We start from the raw sequence: 27,829 nt of genomic DNA, 5'->3' as shown, positions 1-27,829 counted from the left end.
GAGGAGGTGAGGAGACAGGGAGTGCAGGATGTCTGCAAGGGAGCGCTCTGTTCCCTTCCAGACGTGCAGGAAACTCACGCCTCACTGTATTTCTAAGAACAGTTCTGTTGGCCAGAAGCAGAGGGGCAGCCATGAGCCCTTATGAAGTCAGGGGGACGGGAGGTACTAGCCCCCCTTCCCTGCCCCCCATGTGTCTCTTGATTTCACCTGTGACCTTGCCGGTGAAGTAGAGGTGCCTTTGGAAGAATGCACCGGTCCTGTTTGGGCCTGCAAAGAGTGAAAGTAGGGGCTGGAGAGATGGGGAGGGAGGGGAAGTGGGGTGCGAGGCAAGAGCTTGTGGGGAGCCAGAGGAGGAGGATGGAGCAGGAGGAGCAATGGGGCAGGTACGTCTCCAGCCCACGCCCCTGGGGCCTGAGAGTCCCCGGCACTCTGGAGCCCTTGGGCAGCCTGGTTCCAGTCCTGAGCCCAGAGTGGCTCGTGAAAGCGTCTGGCTTTCTCTGGGAATTGGGCCTGTTTCCTGGCTGTCTCAGACCCGCCCTCGGCCCCGGAACAGAGGCTGGCTCACAGGTACTGCTAGGAAAGGCCTCCGGTAACAGCAACCCTCACCTGCCCCGCCCAGAAAGCGTAGCAGATGGACTGGTCAGTGAGGTTGGCGACTTGGCCCCACCCTGCCTCCTGCCTCCAGGAGAGCCGTGGTCCCTGCCTCCTCCCGTGTGTGCAGCCTGGGTCTTCCCATGTGTGCGAACAAGGGCGATATTGGCTGAGGGTGAAAGTTTCTGAGAACCAAGAGGAGCAAGTGAGAAAGGTTTAAGGAGCCGTCAGCTCCTCTGCAGGGTGTTGGGATAAAGGCCGTGAGGACTCGGGCGGAGCCAGATTTCATGTGGCCATGCTTGGGTTCCCTCTTACCAGCCCCGGGGCCTTAAAGCTATTACTGCCTTCATCTCCACCACGTCCCTCTGTGGTCATTCTGGGCTGGGGGTGGCCTCATGGCCCCCCTTATAACTCCCGAGTGGCAGGGAGCCCCAGCCGCTCAGCTCTGGCCCCGGCTGGCACGTTCAGCCCCGAGTGAGCATCCTGCCGGAATCACTGTCTCTTCTAGAAACAGCAGAGGCTTCTGTCCTGGGATCGGTTCACACTCCCTGTCGCACGGAGCGAGGGAGCTGTTCGTCTGCTCCTTCTGTGTGATATCTTCTCTCCTCTGTAACCTGCCACTCCCGGATCTTCCCTCTCCTAAGCCTGAGGGTGAACGCAGTTCACCTTCCATCCTGTCCTGTCCTCTCAGCCCTCCTGGGGGGGAGAGGGACGCACGGGCACAGGGGGAGCCATCCCCACCCACCCCTCAAGTCCTGGGGGTGAGAGTGGGCAGGAGTGGGAGGGGGGCCAAGACTCAAGGAAAGTAGGTGCTTGAGGCTGACGGTTCCCAGCACGTCCCAGGTGAGCAGGGGGCTGCCTAGAGCGGGTCAGGCATGTGTCCCCACCCAGCCCCAGCCAGCAGGAGGCAGCTGGGAGCTCCTGCCTGGAAAAGTCACCAGAGTTGGTGCAGGGCTGGGCCTGGCTCTGGGATTAGAAACCTCTGGGGTTTCTAGATGACACAGACGATTAGATTTCTTCTCCCTAAACACAGCGCCTTCTGCCCACCTCCGAACGTCCGCACCGCTGCCCAGTCACAGCCGCGTGGTCTCGATCGGGGCAGCGCTGTGAGCATGGACTCCAGGGGCAGGGAACTTATTAGCCCCTTGCTGGGGGAAGTGGGGCCCCTGGGTGTGCCGGGGAGAGCTGGCAAGTGTCCCCAATGAGCCTCATTAGCTCAGGAAGACCTTTGGATTTTAAAGCTAGAGGACACTTGAGGGAGCACTGAGCAGGTTCCCCTACCTTTAGCTCAGAGTCCCCCAAGCTTTTGAATCTCTGTCCTGATCTGAGAAACAAATGGCAGGAAAAAACCCCTCATGCCTTTACTGCTGCTCAGAGTCACAACATCAATCCGATGTCTGAAACCAAATTAAAATAGAGGGATAGGTGTTGCTTTATTTCAAGCAGCGCACATCCTGTCCTTCTCCTGCCGCCTGGGGCGCTGATTGCCAGCGGAGGTGTCAGCAAAATGACTGAGCCAGCCCATCCCTCATTGTATAACTGAGTCACCCCGAGCCCAGGAAAGCCAGGCCCGACCCGAGTCCCCTCGGTCCCAGACCTGCGTTCTTCCACCTGCTCTTGAGCACTGGTTCCCAGGCAACCAAGCGAGACCCTCGTGCAGAAGGCAGACCGTCTGTGTGTGTTGCAGGAAGGCAGGGCCTTAGCAAGTCAGGAAATGTGATAGGTACGGGAGCGGGCACAGAAGGCCGGTAATGGCAAGCGCGGTTTTCTAGTTTGTTCCTGATGGAATTGGCCTGCTGGCCTCTCGGAGCGGGAGCTGGGTCATGTTCTGCATCATTATTCTCCGCCCCAACGCCCTGTCCTTATCCTGGGGCCTTCAGGGAGCAGGAGACTGAGCCCGTGGCCGCCGCTGCTGTTAAGGAAACAGTCACAACAGATACGCATGGCTCCATATTACATTGTTTTGTTTTCAAAATAAGTCTGCTCTTCTAGAAAGGGACCGTGTCCCACAGCACCTTCCCATGTCTCTGTGGTTTGCTGACTATTCCAGGTGGTCAGCTCTAGGGTCAGCTTTGCTCAAAATAGAGACTTGATCATTTCCAGGACTGTGATAAGTTACAAACCTTGGTAAAATGCAGGCTGTCGTTAAAAAGAATATATTAAGAGCATGGCCTTACCTGTGTAAGAACGTGCACACAGGCACACACACTCCTACTGTATTTCTTCAGTTCTAACACCATTGGTTTTAGATGTTATGCTCCACGGAGAAAGAAAAATGCTGTCAATCAAAGACACCATTGACTGCAAGACACGGCCCCGTTTCAGAGCTTGTGGGGAAACGTGCATCTTAGCGTCAGTGGAAGACGGGAGCAAGTAGGATGGGAGGTACAGAATAAAATATTAATGGTGGTCACCCTGGCTGCTTCAGTCGACGTGTGTAATTGGTATTTTTCTTCATCCTTTCTGTCTTTTCCAAAATTTCCATGATGACTTGTCATTTTGAGACCCACAGAACCAAGCAGCCTAACAGCTGGGTTGCGATGGCCTTGGTTTACACGTCTTCAGACCCGAGAGTCTGGGAAAGGACGGTCTTATGTTCTGGAAGCTGTACATTTGTAGGCAAGCTTCCAAGCTGAAGGCAATTGAGCAGCTTGTCCCCTGGGATGGCTGTCTCCACTTTATTCTTTCCCGGAACAGAGCTGCCCTTTCAGGCCACGGTGGGGTGCAGGCACAGCCTCTCTCTGTCCTGGGTCCCACGGCAGTGAGATGAGGTGGTGGCCTCAGGGAATCGGAAGCTGGCTCATCAGACAGGTGGCTCTGTCGTTGGGAGGGCTTGGCCTCCGGCATCGGCGTCGTTAGGAGGGTGGCGGTGACATTTCAGAACCTCCAGCACTGTCTGCTGGAAGTCAGTGGCCTTCGAACAGTCCTGCCGCTGACAAGGCGGTGGGAAGGGGTGGCAAAGGCTGGTAAGTGTGGCCATCGTGAATGCATGGCTAGGTGGGTACGAAGAGGTTAGCCTCGCTGGCTTCCAGGGTTCCTTCTGCACATGCTCTCCCACAGAGCACGCACGCGGGCCACCCCGACGGCCCCACCCAGAAGGCCCGTCTGTCCTCCCAGCCGCTGGGAAGCTACACGGTAGCACTTTCACGTGGCTCTGAGATGCGCACTTGCTGTCCGTGTGGGCTGGTGGGCGCCTCTTGTCCTTTGCCCCTGCCACCCCTCGAGCCTGCGCCTGTGGCCCAGGCACATCTCATTAGCAGGATTCCTCACTTACACGTGGTTGCCACCCTTCTGGGTTAGTAGCTCCTCACTGGTACTGGCACTCTTGGAGAGCCAACTGGGTGGGGGTGGGGGTGGGGGTGGGGGTGGGGTGGGCTGGAGGGGGTCGATGGGGGAAAAAGGGGGGACATATGTAATACTTTCAACAATAAAGATTCTTAAAAAAAGAGCGAACTGTATTTGTAAATAAATCCTTTGCACTGAGAGTCACAACAAATGGATTTCGCTAGACATACATAAAACATTTCAGAAGAGAAGTTAGCACAGGGCTGTCAGAGGGAGGTAAACATCCCGCCAGATGAGATTTTTAATGGATAAATCTTTGTGCCTAACTTCCTGCAGGGGAATGAGGCTTGGATGAGAGAAGGTTTATTCCTCTAGCATATTCTAAAGAGGATATTCTAGATTGTTAAACATCTTACTTCTTTCGGAATTGATTTTCCTTTATTAGAACTCAAATATACACTGTGCTTTTAGAGTGAATGCACTGAAATGATTTTTTAAAGAAGAATAAAGAAACCTTGGCAACAAGAAAAAGTTTTAGAAAAAACATACAGATTGTAATACAAATTAATTGCTAATCAAACCACACTGATTCAGAAGGAGGCTAAGTGTTAAGCTTTTAAAAAGTACCCGTTTTAATTACGTCTCCCCATTTCATCTTGTCTCTTTCATGCTGTCTCAAATCTATGCCCAGCTCTCCAGGTCCTGGCTTTGCAGCCTCTCCCCCTCCCGTGGGAGCTAATAAATCTAAGCTAATGGTTTTAAAAGGTTTGGATTTCTCATTTTGCTTGCATTTGTTCATCCAAGGTCTCCTGAAATGTATCTTGTTTTAAAAACCACTTCGAGAATCCTCACTTGTGGTCCCGTTGCATGTGGTGGTTAATGCGTTAGCGCACACACGGTCTTCCCTAGGGAAGTAAGGACTTATTTCTGGCCTTATTTCAGTGTCTTTGAAGAAAGAGTCTGGCCCTAGCTGGTTTGGCTCACTGGATGGAGCGCTGGCCTGGGGACTGAAGGGTCCCAGGTTCGATTCCGGTCAAGGGCATGTACCTTGGTTGCAGGCGCATCCCCAGTAGGGGGTGTGCAAGAGGCCGCTGACCGATGCTTCTCTCTTATCGATGTTTCTAACTCTCTATCCCTCTCCCTTCCTCTCTGTAAAAAAATCAATAAAATATATTTAATAAAAAAAAAAGAAAAGAAAGGGTCTGATTGGCCAGGTTCTATCTAATCCTCTTTTTATCCTCAGCTTTTCACTTTAACCTTCCTCCTTCTTCTTCCTGATTAGATTTTGTGTTACGAAAGCCTCTTTTGATTAGATGCGGGCTTTAGCCTGTCTCCTTCCACTTCCTGTTCTTAAACATGGGCTCATAAGTCAGACTCGTTAATAGGCAGTTCAGTTCAACTCCTTACAGCATTCTCATCCACATGGTACGTACAGGGCCGCAGGGGCCGTGCTTGCAGGCCGATCGCAGCTAAGTGATTGTGAGGCCTTTTTGTAAGCCACGGGGTTTCTCTAAACGCTCAACAATAACCACAACAATGTGGCTTCAGGTGAGCAGTAAATGCAGGAATTATTTGTAAAACATGGAACGAGAAGCCCACTTATATAATGAATTTCTAGGTTTTACATGTGGAAGATGTTATCTTTTGTTTAATTCACCTAAAGAGACCAGGAAACTGAGCACAGTATATCTGATCTGAAGACTTAGATCACTCGTGATATTAGGCTGCCATTGACTTGGTTGAGTGAGCCCTTTTTCATCTGTTAAATGAGGGAGCTGAATAAACGAATGGCTTCCAGGTTGTGCCCAAGCTCTGGCAGTTGATGGAGGGGGCTCGGAGAGAGCACAGTCCATCTCCCAGCATAGCTCGGCTTTCGGCTCTCACATGCTGGGTTCCCTCCATGTTACCTGAAAAGGCATTAACTCTATAGCCCTTTAAAAAAGAGTCTCAAAACCTGCTCTCTCCCAAGGTGTCTGGATTCTGTGAACCAGTAAGATTTCCATAATTCCAGGTTGGCCAGGGTGGGGGAGGGAGTCGCTGCCAAGTGTTTGCCAAATGTAAGGGCATGAAAGGAGCTGAATCCCATGTACTACCACTGTAATTGCAACACCAGCAGAGGGAGGCAGGCTGTCATCTCAACGAAAACCTAAATCAGACAAACAAACAAAATCAGGTCTTTAGACCAAACAACCGTAGGGCTGTGAATACTCACCACCCTCTTGTTCTGGTGGAGCAGGGCCAGCCCCGGGATGAGGGAGAGGCTGCTCAGAGCAGGTGTTCATCAAAAACCAGCCCTGAATAATGCTCATTTCTCAGTGGGGACTAAAAAGGGCTTGCTGGGTTATTCTCAAGATGTTGATTTCATTTGGTTTCTTTTTAAATTGCTTTCATTTTTAAAAAAATTTCATAAATTTGGTAAGGCATTAAGCAGGAGGGTTTTTCTCTCTCCCATAATTAGCATATCAAAATATTCCCATTTCATTCTAGTTCAATCTTTTGTCCTCTCTGAGATCTGAATACTTTAAGCAAAGCACCTCCATAAGAAGTCTCCCAGCCTAGACAATGCAACCTAGAGGAAAACTCACCCAGAGGGCTTATCGGCAAGGCTCAGCAATGCAGGGGACAGAGAGGCGTCAGGTGCTGTCACAGGTTTTATTTTTATTTTATTTTATTATTTAAGGTATTACAAATAGTAGTACATATGTCTCCTTCCCGCCCCCCCCCCATTGACCTCCCCTTGGCCTCCCCTACCCACCCCTACCCCCCACCCCCCACCCTGCACTCTCCCTCTCCCCTCCAGTGTCTTGTGTCTGTTGGTTGTGCTTATATGCATGCATACAAGTCCTTCAGTTGATCTCTTATTCCCCCCAACCCTCCCCTACCTTCCCGCTGTAGTTTGACAGTCTGTTCGATGTTTCTTTGCCTCAATCTATTTTTGTTCAACAGTTTATAATGTTCTTTATATTCCACAAATGAGTGAGATCATGTGGTATTTATCTTTCACTGACTGGCTTATTTCACTTAGCATAACTGAGCAAGATTTCCTCGTGCTACTCAGGACAACGAGCAATTAAAAACCTGTGACAGCAAATGGTAAGCTGTCATAGGTTTTAAATTGTTCGTTGTCCTGAGTAGCATGAGGAAATCTTGCTCAGTCACTCCCCATCCCACCCAGGATGTGACTCATCCCTCTTGTCCAACGCTGTATACACTACCTGCCCGCTAGTCACTTAGCCGACTCAGTTACCAGAGAGGCCCACATTCATACAACTTTTATTGTTAAAATTGTTCTATTTTAATATTAGTTATTGTTTTTAATCTCTTACTATGCTGATTTATTAACTAAACTTTATCATAGGAATGTACACATAGGAAAAACCATAGTATATATTGGGTTCTGCACCATCTGTGGTTTCAGGCATCTACTGGGGTCTTGGATCGCATCCCCCAGGGATAAGGGGGAGTGACTATATTTAACCTTCATGTGGGGGCTCTGGCACATCCTGCTTTGCATGTGCCCAGGCCCCCAATGAATAGAGGCATTGGCCAGACCCATCGCATGAAACTGAGTCCTGATGAGCAAGCGCCTCTGCTTCTCACCTCTGTTGGGCCCCTCTGATTGGCAGACGAACAAGAAGAGGCCTAATTCCTGAGCCTCCCCCCATGTCCCTCCCTCTCCCCCCCAGTCCTTCCTCAGCAAGCCCCGAATCATTCACTTTCTCAAACCTGTGCATTTCGCTCTCCGTTCTCTCTCTTCCCTACAGGCCATGCGGGACGCGTTGGCAGACCTCCCGGAGTGGTATGGAATCAAAGGCATGCAGGCCCACTGGATCGGGGACTGTGTGGGCTGCCACCTGGACTTCACCTTAAAGGTGAGCGGCGGAGCCTTCCCAGCAGTCAGTGCTGGCCAGGCGCTCTGCTCTGTTGCAACCCCTTGACCAGCCCAGCACCTGGGGCTCCACGGCAGCGTGTCCAGTGGAAAGAGCGCGAGTCCCACACATAATTTCAAATTTCCCTGTAGCCACAACCTTTACAGTGCAAAGAAACAGGTGAAATTAATTTCAATAGCATGTTCTATTCAACCCATTCTATTCAGAATGTTACTGTTTCAAGATGTGAGCAATTTTTTAAAAAGTATGAAGTGTTTAACTATTGTTAACACTCCCGTTTCAGTACAAAGTCTTCGAATCCTGCCGTTGTCCTGTAAGCACCTACATTTCAAGTGCTCGTGGCTGCACGTAGCTCTGGCTACCACGTTGGACAGCACAGATCTAGAGGGTGTTCTGTTGGGTCCATGAACTCCCTGAAATTAAGTGCAGAATGTGTGTGTGGGCACTTCCTAAGCAGCCGGTCCACAGCTCTCACTGTATCCTCGAGGGGGTTCATGTCCCAAAACAGGGAGCCGCGGCTAACGAATGCATGTACCACACAGACGTGAAGCTGTTAGGGTCTGGGCTTCCGCAGGGTCCACAAGAGGGGACCTGCTGAAGGTCACTGCCGAAGGCCACCTGCCCTGGAAGGTCCCCTCGAACTGTCTTCTGTGTCTCTGCTGGCTGGAAAGTTGCTCTGTTGCCATTTCCTGGCTGGGTGTTCTTTTTTATCCTTCTGATGTCGCCTCCTCCATCAAGACCTGTCTGCCCAGTTCATTTAGCTCCAAACCCTTCCCTCACCTCAGTCCCAATCAAAACCTTAGAGGGGGCAGCAGCCGGGAGACAGAGTTGACCCACCTTTGCAGGCTCCTTCCTCCTGACAGCCCTGGCTGGTGTCCACTGAGCACCTGCTGCCTGTCACTGAGCTCACCATTCCCGTGCCATGTCCTCACCCACGTGACCAGCTTACTCCGGCCTCAGACCTGGGAGCCCCCATCAGACAGAGGGTGTGTGCTTTAAAACCTTTGAAAAATCAGACCCTGACATGGGCGTTTCCTTCCACTGCTTTTCCAAGCAAGTGGTGAAATTTCCAGCTGTGACAGCATCTCTCTGAGCATGCTCTGATCACCTTCAGTCCGGGCCCAAGTGGGCCTGCTGGTGGGCACCAGGCAGGGCTTCTGAAGGAGGAGCTGTGATCCTCCTCTTCCGCCCTCCTCTGCCCCTGCCGGGTTCATCTCTGACCCCCCGTCCCTGGGGCTGTGGCCAGAAGCTGGCCCCACTATTTGTGGTTGAAGGGGTGGGGAGAAGGGGATGAGGTTGGGGAGCACAGTAGTCCAGAGGGAGGATTAAGAAAGGAATGACTACTCTGCTCTCCCCCTGGCAGGTGGATGGGCAAGTCACAGGAGAGAAGCTGACCGCCTACACTGCCACCCCCGAGGCCATTTATGGCACGTCCCACGTTGCTGTCACTCCTGGCCACAGGCTCCTACACGGGCACAGCCCTCTAAAGGAAGCCTTGCGGAAGGCACTGGTCCCTGGCAGAGGTGAGTTGACAAGTTGAGGCTAAGACGGAGGAGGATCATATCTTATATCATGCCTCACGGCGTTTCAAAGTTCACTGTCTTTCACATGTCATCTCGTGGGATTTGTCTTCACCTCGGCCTGACTTCTTAGTTTTTTATTTTAAGGCATGGGGATTACAGAAGCACTTTGAACATGTGACGTTGCCCCACTGGCTTCACTTTGAGTTACTAGATTGTGTGCTTCTTGAGTTTCTGTCGGGAAGCTCAACGCATTCGCTTTAAATAGAATCTGGATCTACAGCTCTTTTCTGATAGGAACAGAATCTTCTGCTTCGTTAATAATTCCGTCATCAAATAAAACCGTACGCACAGGGGCAGGAAGGAAGCCACAGAACTGGAGGCAACATTTTCAACAACTTAATTTTATTACTTTAACAGATTCACGTAGTCATCTGAGCAGATGAGCAGCGTCCTGCTCAGCAGAGCTCTTGAGTGACGGGACCGAGCGGATCTGGAGTTGGCATAGTGAATATGCTTGGTCAGTGAGGATTTGGGGAGTGCCACTGCGTTGGGGCCCGTGGCTGCCGCCAGCAGCCGCCTCTGGCTAACCCAGAGGGAGAGGGGAGCCTCCTGGAGGCTGTGGGGAGCTTGCTGGCCGGAGGAACCCCTGGAGAACCAGTCTGGAAGAGGACTTGGACCGGCAGCCCTGGGAACTTGGGCAGCAGGAATTAGTTCTGTCTCTTGAACTGCGGGAATCTTCTGGCCTTCACCCTCGCCCTCAGGGCTTGAGGCACGTGGTTCAGGACTCCTGCTGCAGGGAAAGGTGTCTGATCAGTGTCACTGGGGTCCCTGGCCTTTTTCGTGGCCAAGGGAAGGCCAGGGACCTTCCCTGATAAACCACCAAGACCACGCAGTGAGGAAGGCGGGGACTGCAAAACAAACTCAGGGGCTCTTCCCAGAGGAAGGGGAGATGGATCCTGGCCGGCGGAGGGATGGATCAGAAGGAGGTCTCTGGAGAAATGTAAATATTTCTGTAAAAATATTTCTAGAGTAGCAACTGCAACACACAGTCAATCACTGGGATCTATTTGTCTTATTTAACTAAAATGTTTTGGACGGTGATACAAAGCTTTTATTTTTTTTAAATTGCTTTTCTTTAGGTAACCAGAATGAAAGACTTCCTGACATCAGGTTGGAAGGATAGGCAATGTCATCCCAGCTCAGATTTCCTGATCGTTTACATACAGCCTTAGAGCCAGGGTGCAAGGCAGGGACCACTGACCGAGAGCCCGCCACACGCCAGGCACTCGGGGACACAGAGATGACTGTTCACAGGGGTCACGGTGGAGGCGGCCAGATGCGTGTGTAGTCCACGCTGGCGCAAGACACAGATAACTCAATCTCATCTCTTTTGCTGTTTTATATTGAAATCGAGAAATGACTCTCTTGAGTTGAAATTTCAATGTGTGCTCATAAAGTCCAATGTCCCTATCTCTCTTTTATTTTTCTATTCAAAAAAATTGGGACCCTTTCAACTGTTCACTTTCAAAAGAAAACTCATAATTTTACTTCTAGAGCATTTGGAGGTTCCTCGGGGCCATGGTGGTTGAATAATGCCTAATATTGAAAAACTGAACAATGTAAACATCTAGCCCTTAGATTTGTTTTCTTCTGGTTTATTTGGGGACACAGATTTAAAGGAGGTGATATTAATAGGGGATCCGTGAGCTGGCAAGTTACCAGAGAAGGAATCCCGGCGTGAAGAGCGCTACATACATTGAAAACATTTTCATGTGGAAGAAGTTATAGTAGCAAATGCAGAGAGCAGCGTATTTGTGATCATTTGGGAATCAGCGCGTCCGATTGTTTCATTTTGGCACCGGATGACTCGTTAGCTTCGTTCCCCCCTCTTTCTAATAATCCCTGAAATAATTCCAACTGGAACATTGCACTCGGCTCTGAATTTTCCAATTCTCATTTTCAGAGTGGAGTTATTCTTTATGCAGATATCAGTTTATTCAAAGCCCCTAGGTTAATTTGCATCTGCTGTGGCGTTCGTCACTTAAGGCCACATTGCTTGGAGACGGATGCAGTTTTCCCAAAAGGTGAATTAAAATGACCGTGTGAATATGGCTCTAGGCCTCCCTCGGCCTTTGAGGCTACACCTTAAACCTGAACATTGCCATTTGCCATCACCAACTGGCTCCGGTTGCCAGGCGGCTCGGTTTTTCCTTGGATGGCAGGTTTTGCGGGTTCTGAGTGCTAGCGAGGCGACCACTGAAAGTCATGGCAGCTCACGGTTGTGACTGGCTCTGAGGAAGGGGGTGACACACCTGGACAGGGTGGCGCTGGGCTGGCAGAGTGGAGGCAGCAGTGCCAGCTTCCCCATCCGCTGAGAGCAGGTGAAGACGGAATAACAGTGTCCATCAGCATGGGGGCGGGGGCAGAACAGCTCTGGGAACTACTGGAAGGTGGCAAAGTCAGACACAGCTTTCTGATTTCCGACTTGGGTTGCTGATGTTACTGATTATTGACTAACTGGGCTGTTTGGCACAGATTCCTTTAAGAAGGCAAAGAAGTGAGGTCCCTCCCTGTAGAGTCCTTGCAGTCGAGTTTGCTGACCACCTCTGACTGAGTCATGTTACATGAGCCCTGACTTAATGGGAACTAGGAACCATGAAAAGCATCATACAACAGACGGACATATTTCGGGGGTGTGTGTGGATAGAGATGAACCAGAGAACTTGTATGCAGATATGCATAACCCATGGACAGACAATAGTACAGTGAAGGGGGGGGGGGGGGGGCGGGAGTAGGGTCGGAGGGGGTCAGTGGGGAAAAAGGGACATCTGTAATACTTTCAACAATAAAGATAAGTTTTTTTAAAAAGCATCAAGAGGGAACTACGGGCAGCGTTCTAGAAGCTGTCCTGGCTTCTGGGCGCTTTCCCCACATTCCTAATATTAAATTATTCAGACCCCGGGGCTTCGGAACCACACATTCCAGCTCTGAGTCACCAGCGGCCTGCACAACGCATGCTTTTGCCAAGAGGGTAAATGAGGTCTCCCTCAAGGGTTGTTATTGACGCAGAGCCCCAGAACGTTGAATAATTAATTGCTCACTGTTGTCTAACTCCTCCCTCCACAGTGGCAGCATGAGGTTGGTTTGTTCTTTAACCAAACTGTCTCTGCTAGCTTCCTGAGGTGGCAGGGAGGGGAGAGCTGCTGTGCCCACACACCCTGCAATAAACGAAGTCACCAGGCTCCTTTGCCCTGGACCTCTCGGAAGCTCTGCTGTGCTGATGTGCACGGCAAGGGCCTCGGAGAGGAAGCCCTGGTCACACTAGTGGCCACAGACCCCGCCTCCACAGACTGCCCCTGGGGATCCCTGCACGGGCACCCCCTGCTCTGCTGGGCACTGGAAGCATGAGGGAGTGAAGGACCTGCCCTAAGCAGAGGGCGCCCTTTTGCCCGGAATGTTCCCTCTGTAATCACTAGTGTCAGCGTCACCTACCTGCCTACCTGCCGTGGGCCGCGCCTCAGCTGCTTTGGGTCTCTCCATGATTTCCTCGCCTCCCTGCTTCACGCCACCGGCACAGGATTGAGGAGAAAATACGGGAAAACTAGACCTGATCAAGAACTTCAGACTTGAGTTTTGTTCTTTTGAAGAAACAGATTTTGACCAGGAGTGGCACGCATGCAGGCTACTGCTGTGTGATCCTTGCATATCTGCTGACATTTAAGTTTAAAGACCAGTTGTTTTTGTCATTGAAAAACTGTCCTAACAGAATTTTTATGTAGAAGATGAAAAAAATCCAACCATTTAATAAAGAAGCTCAAGTGAACTGACTACTTGAGTTCCTCCTCTCGCCTCTTTTCTTTGGGTCTTTATTCGTGTTTCCAGTCCCATGTGTATGCAGTGAAGGTCGGTGTGTGTGTGGCTTGTCGCCCTGCTGCAGCCTTTGTAACCAGCTTCCTTTAAGACAGATAGTTTCACCGAAACCGGTTTGGCTCAGTGGATAGAGCGTTGGCCTGCGGACTGAGGGGTCCCAGGTTCGCTTCCGGTCAAGGGCATGTACCTGGGTTGCGGGCACATCCCCAGTAGGAGATGTGCAGGAGGCAGCTGATCGATGTTTCTCTCTCATCGATGTTTCTAACTCTCTATCTCTCTCCCTTCCTCCCTGTAAAAAATCAATAAAATATATATATATAAAAAAAAACCTCATAAAAAAAAAGACAGTTTCAAATGAAGGGCTTGATAACGACCACATGAATACCTTCGCAGCTGAGCCAAGGATACTATGATTACATTTTCCTTTTTATATAACTTTCTGTTTTTCCTGAAGTTCACTATGTTCTCATTTTATTCATTTGCTTTGTGTTCTTTGAATTTCTAAGGCTTCCCACACCCTCCCAGAAGCTCTTTAAAACTCCTCTCGGTACAGTTTTCTGCATGTTCCAATCTGTATTGGTTCCCCCTCTACCCCGAAGAGGCTGCCTGGGGCCCTATGTCCCGCTCACTTGTGACTGGTCGCCCTCCAGGCCTCTGCTGCACCCTGTCCTCTAGGACCTCCCTCTGCCTTTGTTCTGCAAATAACCTACCTCTTACCTTCTTGGGATCCGCTGTTTCCTGGATCCCAGGTCTGTCCTTTTCGTGACTGACCCCTTCATGTTGCTGGAACACGTCCTCCTGCATCTCCTAACGAGGGGAATGTAGGAAGAAACATCTGTCTTTGTGCGTCTTGACTCTCTCTACTCAGTCATTCTCTGCTCTCTGGCCCACTCCGTCTTCACGCGCGATGGTTTGGAATTCCAGATGTCTCCTAGTTTCACCACAGGTAGATTTCTGTGTTGCTCACTCAGCAGTATACTGAGGTGTTTTTCAAAAGGAAATGGGGGGTGATGGGAGCATCTTTTCTCCTCCATGTGGAAAGTAAAAATGCCATTTTCACTTCTTTGGTTATGAGCATGGAGGAACATTTTCATGTATTTGTTTAGTCTTTTGATTCCCGCTGGTGTGAATGATCCATTAAAGCCTTCAAAGAAGAAATTCTTGGACAATTAGCACAAAACAGGGATGTTTTTCTCGCTTGTCTCCCCTGAGCTGCAGGCCGCCCTCTGACTGTACCCACAGTTCTCCACTCTCATTTTCAGATTGCCTCACGCCCGTGACCGCTGTGAACATGCTCACCCAGCAGGAGGTCCCTGTCGTCATCGTGGCCGACGCTGAATTTGAGGGCTCTCTGGATTCAAAAATAGGTACGTAGCTATTAAAATGTAGTTGGGGTCATGTATTATCAGGCTTAAAGTAAAAATACTGAGACTGTCAAATCCCAGAGGGAAGATGGGAGAGGATGTAATACTTTCAACGATAAAGATTTAAAATTCTAACCTGTTGCCGTCAAATGGAAGAGCTGACTATTGGTGCCATAATTCGTTTTGCCTCTTTGTAGAAGTGAATGCCCCCCCTTCATTTAATCACCCTTATTTAAGAACTACATTTTGAAAACATCAGGTATATCACACCTTGCTAGTTGCTATTGAGAAAAATCAAAGATGTCTGGCCCGAGGATCTTGCCAGCAGAGCTAGTTGGTGAGACATGTACCTACAATGTAGGGAACAGAACAGCTCAGGCGAAAATCCCATCTCAGGTCTCAGAACCCATGGCAGCTTCTGAGATGGGGTTCCACACACAAACCATCCACGCGGGCTGGGGTTTTGGTGAGGGCTTTGAGGAGAGGGGAGCTTGAGCCGTTCAAGAAAAGGATCATGAAACAGCAGCACAATGGAAGGCATATTTAGAATGGTAAGTTGGGTATCCTTGGCAGCCTTACTCATCGCAAGCATTCTATTTTTTTTATTATGTTTTGATTGGTTATTTAAAAAGAAAAGAAGGGAGATGGAGGGATAGAAACATCGGTGAGAGAGAAACAGGGATCAGTCGGCTGCCTCCCGCATGCCCCCTACTGGGTATCGAGCCTGCAACCCGGGCATGTGCCCTGACTAGGAATCAAACCAGTGACTTTTTGGTTCAGGGGTTGACACCCAACCACTGAGCCACAGTGGCCGAGCCATGAGCGTTCTAAACGATCGCATCCAACAGGAAGTCTTGGAAGGAACCAAGGACATGGCCTCAGACAGTCCACCCGAGGTCTGCCCTCACCCCTCTTTTCACCTCCCTGTTGTAGTTCGGCTGGTCTCAGGAGTGCCAGACCCTGCAGAGAAAGCTATTTCACTCTGTTTCCTGGCACACAGAGAAAATAGCATTTCTTATCAAATCATGTTTTTCCGCACAGTTCTCAGATTCCTTTCTGACAAAGTGACTTGAAGAAACACCCACACAGAACACAGCTATTAAGCCGTTCAGGGCATTCTGACAGCTGAAGCCTAGAAAACGTGTTAAAGGAAATATCTCCTCCTTTTATGAGTTTTATCATTAATAAACTCATTAAGACAACTGGCCACGATAAACAAATACGGCAGCACTTGCTGCATGGCTTCTTTTTTTTTTCTTTTGTATTTTGAGTCAAAGTACTCACATAAATTGAGTGTCTGAAAGGAAAAAACATCTGATATTTTAGGTCTGTTGGGAAAATCATTTCTCCTGTGTTGTCTTGATTTCCCACAGTTACATAACTAACATTTTCTGAGTTATTGCCTCGTGCCCTCCAAGAACTGAAACAGAAATCCAACAAGAGACGAAGCGGTAATTTTGCCGTCTCACCAGCTTTTCACAAACAGTGCCGTGTCCTGAGCCCACGTGGCCAGCACCATGGCCAGCACCCCGGCCCGGCGCATTCTTCCTGTGGTCAGATACGTTCCCTGGCACAGCACCTGCACGCGAGCCTTGCTCCAGCCGCTCCAGCCCGCACACGTGGGATAATGACGCTTCCCTTCTTGACCACGAGCACGTCATTGCTCGCCGTGTGTCCTCACCTGCCAGGAGCTTTCAGGTCCAGGGCGAACATTCATTTGCTTTAGGAGGCACTGTCTGTCAGTAATCTCATCGGGAACAGGAGCCACGGAGCTTCCATCTCACCACAGGGCTTGTGAGCGAGTCTCCCAAACATGACTTCAAACTCGTAGGCCAGGGCTCGGAGAGGCCGTTCTGGAAATCTGACCTGAGTGTTGGGTGTGTTTCCCGTAGCTTTGTCTCATTTGCCACGAGATGTGTTGGGCCCACGAGGATGTCGGCAGTTGTGACCGTTGTCCCTACAGCAGGAGTTCTCAGCCAGGGGACATTTGGCCACCAGGGGACACCTGGCAATTGTAGGGACATTTGTGTTGGTCACACCTGGGGCAGTGCTGCTGGCAGAGGCCAGGGATGCTGCTCCCACCGGCCCTCCACAGTCAGCTGAAATACTTGTTTTTATGAACCTCTGATGCCCAAACAGCAGGCCGTGGCCCTCTGGAGGGGTGATTAACTCATGCCGACTCCATCTCCTCAGGGGTGTGTGGGTTGAAGAATAAATGTCTATTCACAATGTGCTCTTGCCTCTGGGAACGGAGGAGTATGAAAAAACAGTTCCAGCTTCCGGCTCCTGGCTGCGTGGATTTCTCCAGGTGCCGGGCAGAGCGGGAGGAGTCAGCCTGCCTCTCTGAGAGCACACTGTCCTCTGTCACCGAGAGGGTTCAGCGAAGAGCCCCCCCCCCAGACTTGTGACATACTGTTTCAGTGGCAAGAGCACCCCAAGTTGTGTATTTTTAAAGAATATTTTTTATTTACTTCAGAGAGAAGAAGGAAGAAGGAGAGAGAGATAGAAACATCAGCGTTGGCCTGCGGACTGAAAGGTCCCAGGTTCGATTCCGGTCAAGGGCATGTACCTGGGTTGCAGGCACATCCCCAGTGGGGGGTGTGCAGGAGGCAGCTGATCGATGTTTCTCTCTCAGGTTTCTAACTCTCTATCCCTCTCCCTTCCTCTCTGTAAAAAATCAGTAAAATATATATATATTTTTTTTTTTTTTAAAAAAAGAAACATCAGTGATGAGAGGGAATCATCGATCGGCTGCCTCCTGCACGCCTCCCACTGGGGATGGAGCCCGCAACCCGGGCATGTGCCTGACTGGGAATCATACTGCCTGACCTTCTGTTCATAGGTCGACGCTCAACCACTGAGCCACGCTGGCCAGGCCCAGGTTGTATATTTTAGAATTACAACTATTGTTGAAACTAGGCAAAGGAAGAAGACTTAAAGGAAACAGTACCAAGATGGTGGCCGGGCTGCTAGGGCGGTGGGTTTCTCCAAGATGGCGCCCCTTTCTCCAGCGGGTGTGGGAGCTTCTGGAGCTTCTGTATTGAAAAGAGGCAGCGTCTCCCCGAAGAAGCTGAGGCCGTGTCGGTGCTGTTGGTTGTTTTGTGGTTTGGGCATTTGCAAAGGAGATGTTTTGTGTCCTTTCTTCCCCTCTCCGCAGGCATTCCCTGCACCAGCTCAGAGGACACCGCCACAGCCCAAACCCTGGGCCTCTCCTACTCCGAGGTCATTGAGACGCTGCCAGATGGCACGGAGAGGCTGAGTGGTTCCGCTGAGGTGGGTGCCTGTGGCCTGGGCCTGAGGACTGACTTCTAACTTCGTGACCTTGACACGAGTCTGAGGCGACAGTTGCCTTTGGTGCCCAGTACAGCCTGCCACTTCACTCGTCCCCACACCAACAGTCTTGCATTGCAGCCTCCTTTCTTAAGCTGTGAAAACAAAATGATATTCTTTTTCAAGGTCTAGAGGTTAATCTACACTAAGTCGAACCCAATTCTACCATAGTATGGTTATCACAGTAACAAGACTTCGTGTCGGGACTCCGCTGTGTGAAAAAAAATGACCTCTTCCAGGAAATTGCTTTTGCTCATGAGCTTCTGGAATGTAAAAACAGTGATGCGTGGAGATAGACTTTCTTTTTTTTGTTTGTTTTTAGACAGAGAGAGAGAGGAAGGGGGGGGAGAGAGAGAAACATCACTTTGTTGTTCCATTTATTTGTACATTCATTGGTTGCTTCTTGTATGTGCCCTGACCAGGGATCAAACCCACAGCCGTGGCATGTCAGTAGGATGCTCTAACCAGCGGAGCCACCCGGCCGGGGAGGAAGGTAGACTTTCTGAGCATGCGCACCCCAGTCATGTATGACAGTGGAGTGGGAGTAGGAGACATGGAGGATGCCTCCCAGAGTGGACTGGGTCCTAGGGGAGAGCTCTGTACTCCAGGGGACACTTCTGACCCTTCCTGGAAGGAGCTGCGCTTGACCAACATGGCTGTACTCCCTTATTCCTTTGCCTTGTGACTGTGAGCTGCTCGAGGGCAGACAGAAGGGACCTACCTGGGTGCCCCCAGTGCCAAGCACAGGCCTATCCAGTTCCAGGACACCCACAGGACCAGTTCTCCTCATTCCTTTCCTTCTCTGTCTACAAAATGGAAACATTTAGGTACAAAAGGTGCTTCTGGTTCTCCAAGCTGGGCCCATCCCTTCCCTGCTTGGCTGCACTCCTGCTTTGGGGCAATGCTGCATTTTTCTCTTCTGACTGCCTTTTCCCCCAACAGAGGAGCAGTCATTACAAAAGCACGTGATGCCGTTCTTGACCGGCAGCTGCGTGCTGGTGTGTGATGATCTTGGCAGGGGGTGCCCGGGGAGGCCTGGAGCCAGGGCCACTTACCCATCAGATGGCCCTGTGGATGCAGCTTAGGGCCCCCCAAAGGTTTTCTTTTAAAATCAGAAGAAAAAAGTGAACTTTTAGGGTAAAAATTATATTTATTTTTATTCCACACAGTCATAAAATATAATTTTTTGGTATGATCTTTGGGAGGGAGGGGCCCACAAGGGCAAAGGCACCTGGGCTCACAAAGGTCACAGTGCACAGAGCCCACAGAAACCCGGCAGTCCTGGTGGTGGCACGGGCAGCGCTTGTTCTTCATATGTATACTGGTGTGTGTGTGTGTGTGTGTGTGTGTGTGTGTGTGTGTGTGTGTTCATTTCAGAGAGGAAGGGAGAGGGAGAGAGAGAAACATCAATGATGAGAGAGAATCACTGATCGACTGCCTCCTGCCTGCCCCACACTGGGGATCGACCCCCCATCCCAGGCATGTGCTCTGACCAGGAATTCGAACTGTGACCTCCTGGTTCATAGCTCGACACTCAACCACTGAGCCATGCCAGTCGGGCACGATGCTTGTTCTTGAGCAGGGAGAAACGGATCCCATTTTTCCCTCTCAGTTCACAGGTATGAGCCGGCAGGATGCGTTTCTCGCCCTGACTGAGAAAGCCCGGAGGAAGGGAGTGGGTGGAGACGTGACGAGTGGTAAACTGAAGGACTGGCTGATCTCCAGGCAGCGGTACTGGGGCACCCCCATCCCCATGGTCCACTGCCCGGCCTGTGGCCCCGTGCCCGTGCCGCTGGAGGACCTGCCCGTGACCTTGCCCAGCATCACATCTTTCACTGGCAAGGGAGGCTCCCCACTGGCCACGGCGTCGGAGTGGGTGAACTGCCCCTGCCCCAGGTAAGCAACCACGTCCCCCAGCTGAGACTGACTGTGGCCCCAGCGCCCTGCTGGGGTTTCAGACTCCCTTTTCTCTGGGGCTAACTCTGCTCCCTTCTGGGACTCCCCCTGGGCTGGTAGAATACCGTAGGCCTTTTGGGGTGGTGGGAAGCAGGATTCCCGGGGTCTCTATAAGCTCCTACCCGCAGGGGCCACCACTGTTCTCAGTGGGAGCCCCCTGAATAAAAGGAGGTCCCTGGGGAGGTCCCCCGAGAGACACCCCAATATCTGAGGCTCCTGTCTCTGCTCAGCCACTTCCATTTAACAAGTGGGAGGTGGGAGTGGCTGTTTCCCTCGGTAATAGGGTAATATTTGTAAAGCCGGTATGAACTGCTTCACAGGTGCGAGATATGAATGCAACCCTTCTTTTATTTAAAGATTAAAAACAGACTCGAGCCCTTGCATGCCAAATTAGCAGAAGTTTTATCGCTTCTTCCTGGGGCTCCTCATGCCTTTCCTTGTCCTCCAAGAACCCCCAAGGACATAGACTGCCCACGGCAGCATCGGTGGGATGGTTGGCCCTGTTTCTGTGCCTCAAAAGGGAGAGTGTGGAGTCCGGGCCGTGTCCTCCCCCTTCCCTGTGGCTTTTCACTGTTAACAGCTGGCTCACCTGATCCATAGCTGGTCCAGGCTTAGTCGGTCCTCAAGGGAGCTGAGCCTCTCCTAGGCGAGGCGGACTAAGGGCACCCTCTCCTGGGTCCCTAGAAGATGTGGCTTTGGCACCAGTTCCTTCACTCCCCAGGCCCAGCACCCTGGGGACCTGCTTCACAGTTGGCTCAGCAGCTGGGCCCTGGTGGAACCTCCGTCCTGGCATCTTCATCCCCAGGGCGAGGGTTGCTTTTTCTTTTCAGCCCTCGCTCACCAGTGTCTGCATTGATTTTCTTGAACAGCAGGTCTGTCTTCACCCTCCTGTTAGGAGCCCGTGTTTAGGCAGCGGGTGTGGATAAATGTGTACTAAGTAGCCCTGGGGCGTCCGGTTTGCAGGGCTGCGGATTCTGTGGTGTAGGCACCCCCACCCAGGGCTGATTCAGGCTCCCCCCTCGACCACTTGTTGCACAGCTGGGAGGAGGCGCTCACGGCTGCTTCTCGCCAGCTGGTTTGAGGGGGCTGCGGCGGTCTCTGCCTTCGGGCTTCAAGGTGATTGATCTACCAGGGTCACCCAGTGGGCTTCTGCACCCTGCCCCCCAGAGCAAATGTTTTTAAGAAAGTTCATTTTCCGGTGCAGCGTCTGGCTGCATTTGGTTTTCAACTTCTCTTCGTGAATTGATTTGCCTCCGAAGCATCATAAAGGAGGCTTGGCTAGAGGCAGTGTTGACACGCCTGAGATAGAAGTTAATGCGCAAGGAAGACACTTATTCTTGTCTTGTCCCTTTAGGTTGTTAGATTTTCTACCAGGTTTCATTGGAGAAGTGGAGAATAAGGCTTTTAATTGTTAAAGACTGAAGTTCTTATTCCGAGAACTTCTTTAAAACACGGAAGAGCTTTCTCGGAATGGTCCCTCCCTGATGTGCATTGTCCTTAGGGCATTTCACATTCCTCCTCATTACCACAGCTTTCTCAAAGCTGGTGGAGCACTGCATTAATATTTAAAGAAACCAATGGACAGACTTCATTTATTTCCTAGGTGCAAGGGCGCAGCCAAGAGAGAGACAGACACGATGGACACCTTTGTGGATTCCGCCTGGTACTACTTCAGATACACCGACCCTCAGAACACGCACAGGTAAGCCCTGCCCGACTCTCGCACGTGTCCACCCCAGGGTCTTCCAGAAGCACAGCCACATGGATTGGATGTGCAGGACACGGCTTGGGGGAAGTGCCTATGAGGAGTGAAGGGCGAAGGAGCAGAAATCGCAGGGAGCACCCTTCGCCCTTCGAAGGGACCCAGGGAAGTAGGAGACAGGTAGGAAGAGCCTCAGACCACAGTGCAGCTCTGAGGAGGTCTCAGCCAGGCCAACAGGATGCCTCGTGCAAAGCTTGCCCATTGGAGTGTCATGGCACAGCATGGACACCAAGTGGATTTATTTTTTTTAACATATATATTTTTTTCATTGATTTCAGAGAGGAAGGGAGAGGGAGAAAGAGATAGAAACATCAGTGATGAGAGAGAATCATGGATTGGCTGCCTCCTGCACACCCCACACCTGGGATCGAGCCTGCAACCTGTACATGAGTCCTACGCGGGAATCGAACTGTGACCTCCTGGTTCATAGGTCCACACTTAGCCCCTGAGCCACGCCAGCCGGGCCCGAGTGGATTTACAGATGGAACTGCTGGGAGCTGTTGGGCACTCTGCTCCTTGAAGCAGATTTTGTCAAGGGAGCCTGTTAGATGATTGAATTAGATTATTCGTGGCCAAGTTAGTCCCAAATACAGGAAAGATAAAGCACAGGGGAAGGAAGGAAGTGCTGGGGGCATGCCCCCTTGGCCCCGCACTGGCCTGCATTTATGCGATTATAAAGCTCTAATGTCATTTACTCGACTGAAAATAATGATGGAACTATGCAGGGAGGGTAGGAGGGAGGGTGTAGGAGAGCTAAGAAACGCCATCTCTTATCACACACTGTCAACGATTAAAATCTAAAACTGATAAATCAACGAAGAGTATGCACATATTTTTAATAATTGCCAGAAGAAACAGCTGAGAGGAGCAAACGTGGCTGAGGAATGGTCGGGTGTGCGGGGAGAAGGGGGTCAGTGGAGGGATGGGGCCGGAGAGCACTGCTCTGAATGTCAAACCCTTCGGTGCTGTTTGGTTTTTGTCTGTGTGCCTGTGTTCCCTTGAAAAAACAGATAAATGAGGGAAAGAGCGCAGGAGGTAGATAAGTAGAGAGAGAATGAAAACAAAAGAAAGCAATCGCAGAGCACAGGAAAAACTACAAAAAAACTACTGTGCTCAGAGGCCTTGCCAGCTCGCTCTTGTCTGCAGGAGAACAATGACTCCGAAACCCGTAGCCCATGTATAAAAAGGCCCCTTTTTATAATATTCCTGTGAGACGGGTGCCCCTGCGCTCCCCGCCCCACCTGACAGTATTGCGATTCTGGCTTTGATTCAGGCCAGGTGAGGGGGACCCTGAGTGAACAGAAACCAGCAAAGACAGAAAGGGTACGGGGTGACTGCTGAGGCTGGGAACCGCCAGGGTGGCCCCAGCTCCCCCACAGAGGGGCCCTCTCCTGGGTCTTCCTTCTAGAAGGTGCTGTGGTGCGCCCACCTAGTAACAGCCGGCTGATGCGGGACGCAGGCCGTGCACCTCTCAGAGCTGCAGGGAGCAGCTCTCACAGATGAGGGAGACTCTAGATGACAGCGGTGGGACCCTCCTGCTGGAGAGGCAGTCCTGGGCCTTCACAGCCCCCATCCGGGATACCAGGAGCTCGGCATTTCCTTCCCAAAGTCGGCCGCTCATTTCAGCACCGGCTTCGGCCTCACTTGGTGGTTTCGGGCAGATCGCAGATCCGAGCTGTAGCTGCTTTCAGCACCTCAGTCCTTAGTTGATCCCAAACTCATTTGGGGCTCAGTACCATCCCGACTTCCCTTTCTCATCTATCACCTGGATCAGCAGTTGGATTTCTCTGGGGAACCATTTTTCACAAAGAAAAACATTTTTTTTAAATGTTACTAGAATTCTGGCAGAGTGACTGGAGGAGAGACCAGGCTGCAGTAAGATGCTAACGCGTGGTGGTTGGACAGGCTCACCTGCTTAGCAACAGGAGCCAGCGCCAGCCGAGCCCATGCTGCGGGGAGAGGCGTGGGGGAGAGAACTCAGATGCTTGAAATCATGGAGTACACCTCCTGCAAAGGCAGAAGTATGCTGTGTACTGCACTGATGGCCTCTGTGAGGGCAGTCCCTGGGAATGAAGAGGTCTGTCCCCAGCCAGCACTGCCCCCCAACACATGTGCACACACACACACCTCTGCACACACACATACCTTTGCACACACACATCTCTGCACACTCTCACACACCCACCTCTGCATACACAGACACCTCTGCACACACACACTTCTGCACACTCACACACACCTTTGCACACTCACACACACCTGCTCACACACACCTCTGCACACTCACACACCTCTGCACACTCACACACCTCTGCACACTCACATACCTCTGCACACTCACACACACACCTCCAAGAGTCATCATAGGAAGTGGTTCTCTCCCTGCCTCTCCCCCCACTCCCCCCACCCCGCCCCCAGCATACCTGAGGACCGGGAGTCTGGGGAAGCCTTCCTTTTAGGATCTCTGTGGACTAAAGACCCAGTTAGGTGACAGGGAGTTGTGGGCTCTTTTCTGACAGGTACCCTAAGTTTGCTCATTGCTTTCAGGAGTCAAATACAAGCTCTTGCTGTCTGCATTTAGAAAATAAGACTGAATACCACATGATCTCACTCATTTGTGGAATATAGAGAGCAACATAGACTGATGAACAGGGACAGATCCAAAGACAGAGAAACAGCGATCAGACTATGAATCCCCAGAGGGAAAGTAGGGGAGGGAGTGGGTAAGGGGGAGAGATCAACCAAAGGACTTGTATGCATTGTATGCATGCATATAAGCCAAACCAATGGACACGGACAACAGGGGGATGAGAGCATGGGTGGGGGGGCGGGCAGTGCGGGGGAGTTAATGGGAAATGAAGACACATTTGTAATACCTTAACCAATAAAGAAATTAAAAAAAAAAATAAGACTGAATTTCTGTTTTAAAATGAACATTTAGTGTCTGTATGGTAATCTCCATTGTAAATGCTACATTGCCCCCTGTTGGTAAGAACTTAAAAATCTCAATTTTCTATCATAATAAAAATTAAAATAAATTTAGATATACAAATATGCATTATACTGAAATACCCCCCTTTTTTTGCTTGTATATTTTCCTCTTGTCCTCATTTTATATGAAAATTGCATTTGTTAAAATATGTCAGTAATGGCTTCTGAAACAATTTTTATAAATTTTACAAATGAACACTGATCTGACTTTTTTCTCCTTTGTTATATAAGGTTTTCTCTTTATATATATGTATATGTATTTATTTACTTTTTATTGATTTCAGAGAGGAAGGGAGAGGGAGAGAGAGATAGAAACATCAGTGAAGAGAGAGAATCATCGATTGGCTGCCTCCTGCATGCTCTGCACTGGGGATCGAGCCTGCCACCCGGGCATGTGCCCTGATGGGAATCGAACAGTGACCTCCACGCTCAACCATTGAGCATTGCCGGCCGGGCTCTCTTATTATATTTTTAAAAGGAAATCAGTGTTTTTCTCTGACATAATTTATTTCAGGGCATATGCAAATTACAGCCCATCTGTCTTATTTATGCAACTGTGGCCAAGCAGGTTTTTAAAAAAAGACCATTTCTCTTTCTTCCAGTCCTTTCAGCCCAGCGCTGGCCGACTACTGGATGCCCGTGGATCTGTACATTGGGGGGAAAGAGCACGCCGTCATGCACTTGTTCTATGCGAGATTCTTCAGTCATTTCTGCCACGATCAAAAAATGGTCAAGCACAGGTGAGCAGTGAGGCCGCTTTGCAAAAGAATTCAGCACCATGAACAGCAACTTAAAGCAGGCATCCATACTGAAGCCAGTAAATGTCTCAGAAGAATTCTGTTTTTCGATTCTATTTTAGTGTTCAAGGTCAGCCTGAACCATTGGAGGTGCGTTTCTGTTGCTTAATTGTTGTAGGAGGTGGTACCGCATGTTCCCATCAAATCTTGCCTTCAGCCCTTCTCTGTCTGACAGAGTTAAGCAATTGAGATTTTTTACTTGAGAGGCAGAGAAGAGCGGTTTATGATGTTTCACTACAGCTTTTTTTTGCTTCTCATGTTCGGTCATATTTATCTTCTGGCCCCTTGGTACAAGCTCTGTTTCCAAGCTGGACTGAATCCTACCTCACTATATCACTCTGATAAAAATATATAACGGATTAAAGGCTAGGGAATCACATTGTAAATCCATTTGCTGGCGTCCCACCCCAGCAGGTCCAGGGGTCCCCAAAGGTGTGGACGGAGTCGGCGAAGAAGGAATGACACAGAGGCAGCGTTCAGTTGATCAGCATGGTTGGGTTCTCTTGCCTGGTTCTATTGCCAGGTTCTGTAGGTTCTCCAGCCAGGTTCTAGTCAGGTTCTCTTGCCAATTTCTGTAGTCAGGTTCAGTCCAGTATCTTTTGCCATGTTCTCTCGCTAGGTTCTGTCTCTAGGTTCTGAGGCCAGTTTCTGTCCAGGATCTTTTGCCATGTTCTCTCGCTAGGTTCTGTCTCTAGGTTCTGTGGCCAGTTTCTGTCCAGGATCTTTTGCCATGTTCTCTCCAGCGAAGTTCTTCTGTCTCTAGGTTCTGTGTAGGTTCTGTGTCTAGTTTCTGTGTCCTGTTGTCTTGTTACATCTGTATTTATACCAGTTGATTCCAATCCTATCAATCTCTATTCCAAAGGTTAGGGCGTTTCTTATCTCCATTCCAGGGAGTAAAGATTATGTAGCTTAAGCATGATTGTTCGTAGTTAAAGTGATTAATTACCCGCCTGGCACTTAGTTAAGGGGTTTTATTCCCTCCCTAACTTCAGGGGAAAATCCCTACCTGGGGAAACAACCTTTCTCAGAGAGGTGACCTTGGTTAAAACACATAGTGCCAAGAAGGTGAGCAAACATATTAAGAACAGTATGCCGTATATGCCAGGTCCCTTGAAACAGCAAGGATGGACTGGCTCCCGGCATCCATTGATAAATTCTCTTCCTGTTGGCCTGTGATCAAGTCCCTAGGATGTACAGAAAGATGTGCGTGTGCTTTTTCCCATGAAGTATATCATATATATTACATGTATTTAATGTACTAAACAACTTAAAGCATACAATGAAGTGCCATGCACCCCCTTCTCAGTTTAAGAAACAGTGTGAGAGGTTCCTTGGAGTTCCCGGGGTGCCCTCTCCAACATCCCTCTTCATCTACCACTACCCCTCGCCCAGCAGACCCCTGCCCTGAATCTTGAATTATTCACTCACTTACTTTTCTTTATAAATGTATCACCTGTGTGTGTGTGTGTGTGTGTGTGTGTGTGTGTATTTCAACAATATGCACTGTTTAGTTTTCCTGTGTTTGAGTAGGATCTTGTTTCAGGCGCTCTGTCCTGCTTTACTTGCTCAACACTCCTGGGTTCATCCACACTGCTGCACAGAGTTGTAGCGTTCCTCTCTCACACTGTGGTGTCTGTTACAGGGAATGGATTCTAATGCAGAACTCGGTGTATGTGCCCAAACCCCCACGTGTCAGTGGTTCTCTGGGGTGTGTCCCTAAGAGTAGAGCTGCTGATTGTGGGGTTCGCACATGTTCAGCTTGACTCAGGAGCACCATGTTGGTTACATAAACCCACCCTCTCACAGCAGAGGTGAGGGCTCCTGTTGCTCTGTCTATGTCTTCATCATGACAACAGCTTTACATTTTGAAAAGCTGGTGGTTATAGAATGGATTGCTCTGTGAGTTAGATTTGCGTTAGCAACACTGCTGACTTACTGAAGTCTGGCATGTTTTTAATGTTTATGGTCCTCTGTGTTTCCTCTTACACTGGATCCTTGACTGTGTCCTTTGCTCGTATTTCTTTTTTTAATATACTTTTATTGATTTCAGAGAGGAAGGGAGAGAGAGATAGAAACATCAACAATGAGTGAGAATCATCAATCGCTGCCTCCTGCACGCCCCCTACTGGGGATTGAGCCCGCAAACTGGGCATGTGCCCTGATCAGATGGAACTGTGACCTCCTGTTCACAGGTCGATGCTCAACCACTGAGCCACGCTGGCCCGGCTGCCCATATTTCTTCTGGGTAGTGTTCTATTGTTTGTAGGAATTCTTTTTAAAAAATATATATTTATTGATTTCAGAGAGGAAGGGAGGGGAGAGAGAGAGAGAGAAACATCCATGATGAGAGAGAATCATTGATCAGCTGCCTCCTGCACGCCCCCCACTGGGGACCAAGCGCACAACCCAGGCATGTGCCCTTGGCCGGAATCGAACCTGGGACCCTTCAGTCCACAGGCTGACGCTCTAT

General features: G+C 50.1%; 1 protein-coding gene across 1 annotated transcript in view; it reads left to right on the top strand.

Annotated features, from left to right (window-relative positions):
- The window catches only part of LARS2 (leucyl-tRNA synthetase 2, mitochondrial), a gene marked incomplete at its 5' end in the record, with an annotated part of 92,484 nt that overhangs the window by 41,734 nt on the left and 22,921 nt on the right, over positions 1 to 27,829 (top strand). Inside the window, 7 exons of the mRNA XM_081106368.1 lie at positions 7,641 to 7,748; positions 9,130 to 9,289; positions 14,422 to 14,526; positions 17,681 to 17,796; positions 19,466 to 19,749; positions 21,413 to 21,511; positions 25,165 to 25,302. Of these exons, the coding sequence (XP_080962494.1) occupies positions 7,641 to 7,748; positions 9,130 to 9,289; positions 14,422 to 14,526; positions 17,681 to 17,796; positions 19,466 to 19,749; positions 21,413 to 21,511; positions 25,165 to 25,302 (1,010 nt within the window). The remainder of the gene's footprint in view (positions 1 to 7,640; positions 7,749 to 9,129; positions 9,290 to 14,421; positions 14,527 to 17,680; positions 17,797 to 19,465; positions 19,750 to 21,412; positions 21,512 to 25,164; positions 25,303 to 27,829) is intronic.

The sequence above is a fragment of the Myotis nattereri genome (genome assembly GCF_964212035.1).
Source record: "Myotis nattereri genome assembly, chromosome: 14".
Taxonomy (NCBI): Eukaryota; Metazoa; Chordata; class Mammalia; order Chiroptera; family Vespertilionidae; genus Myotis; species Myotis nattereri.
The sequence above is the reverse complement of the archived record's forward strand: the minus strand, read 5'-3'. Positions and strand labels throughout refer to the sequence as shown.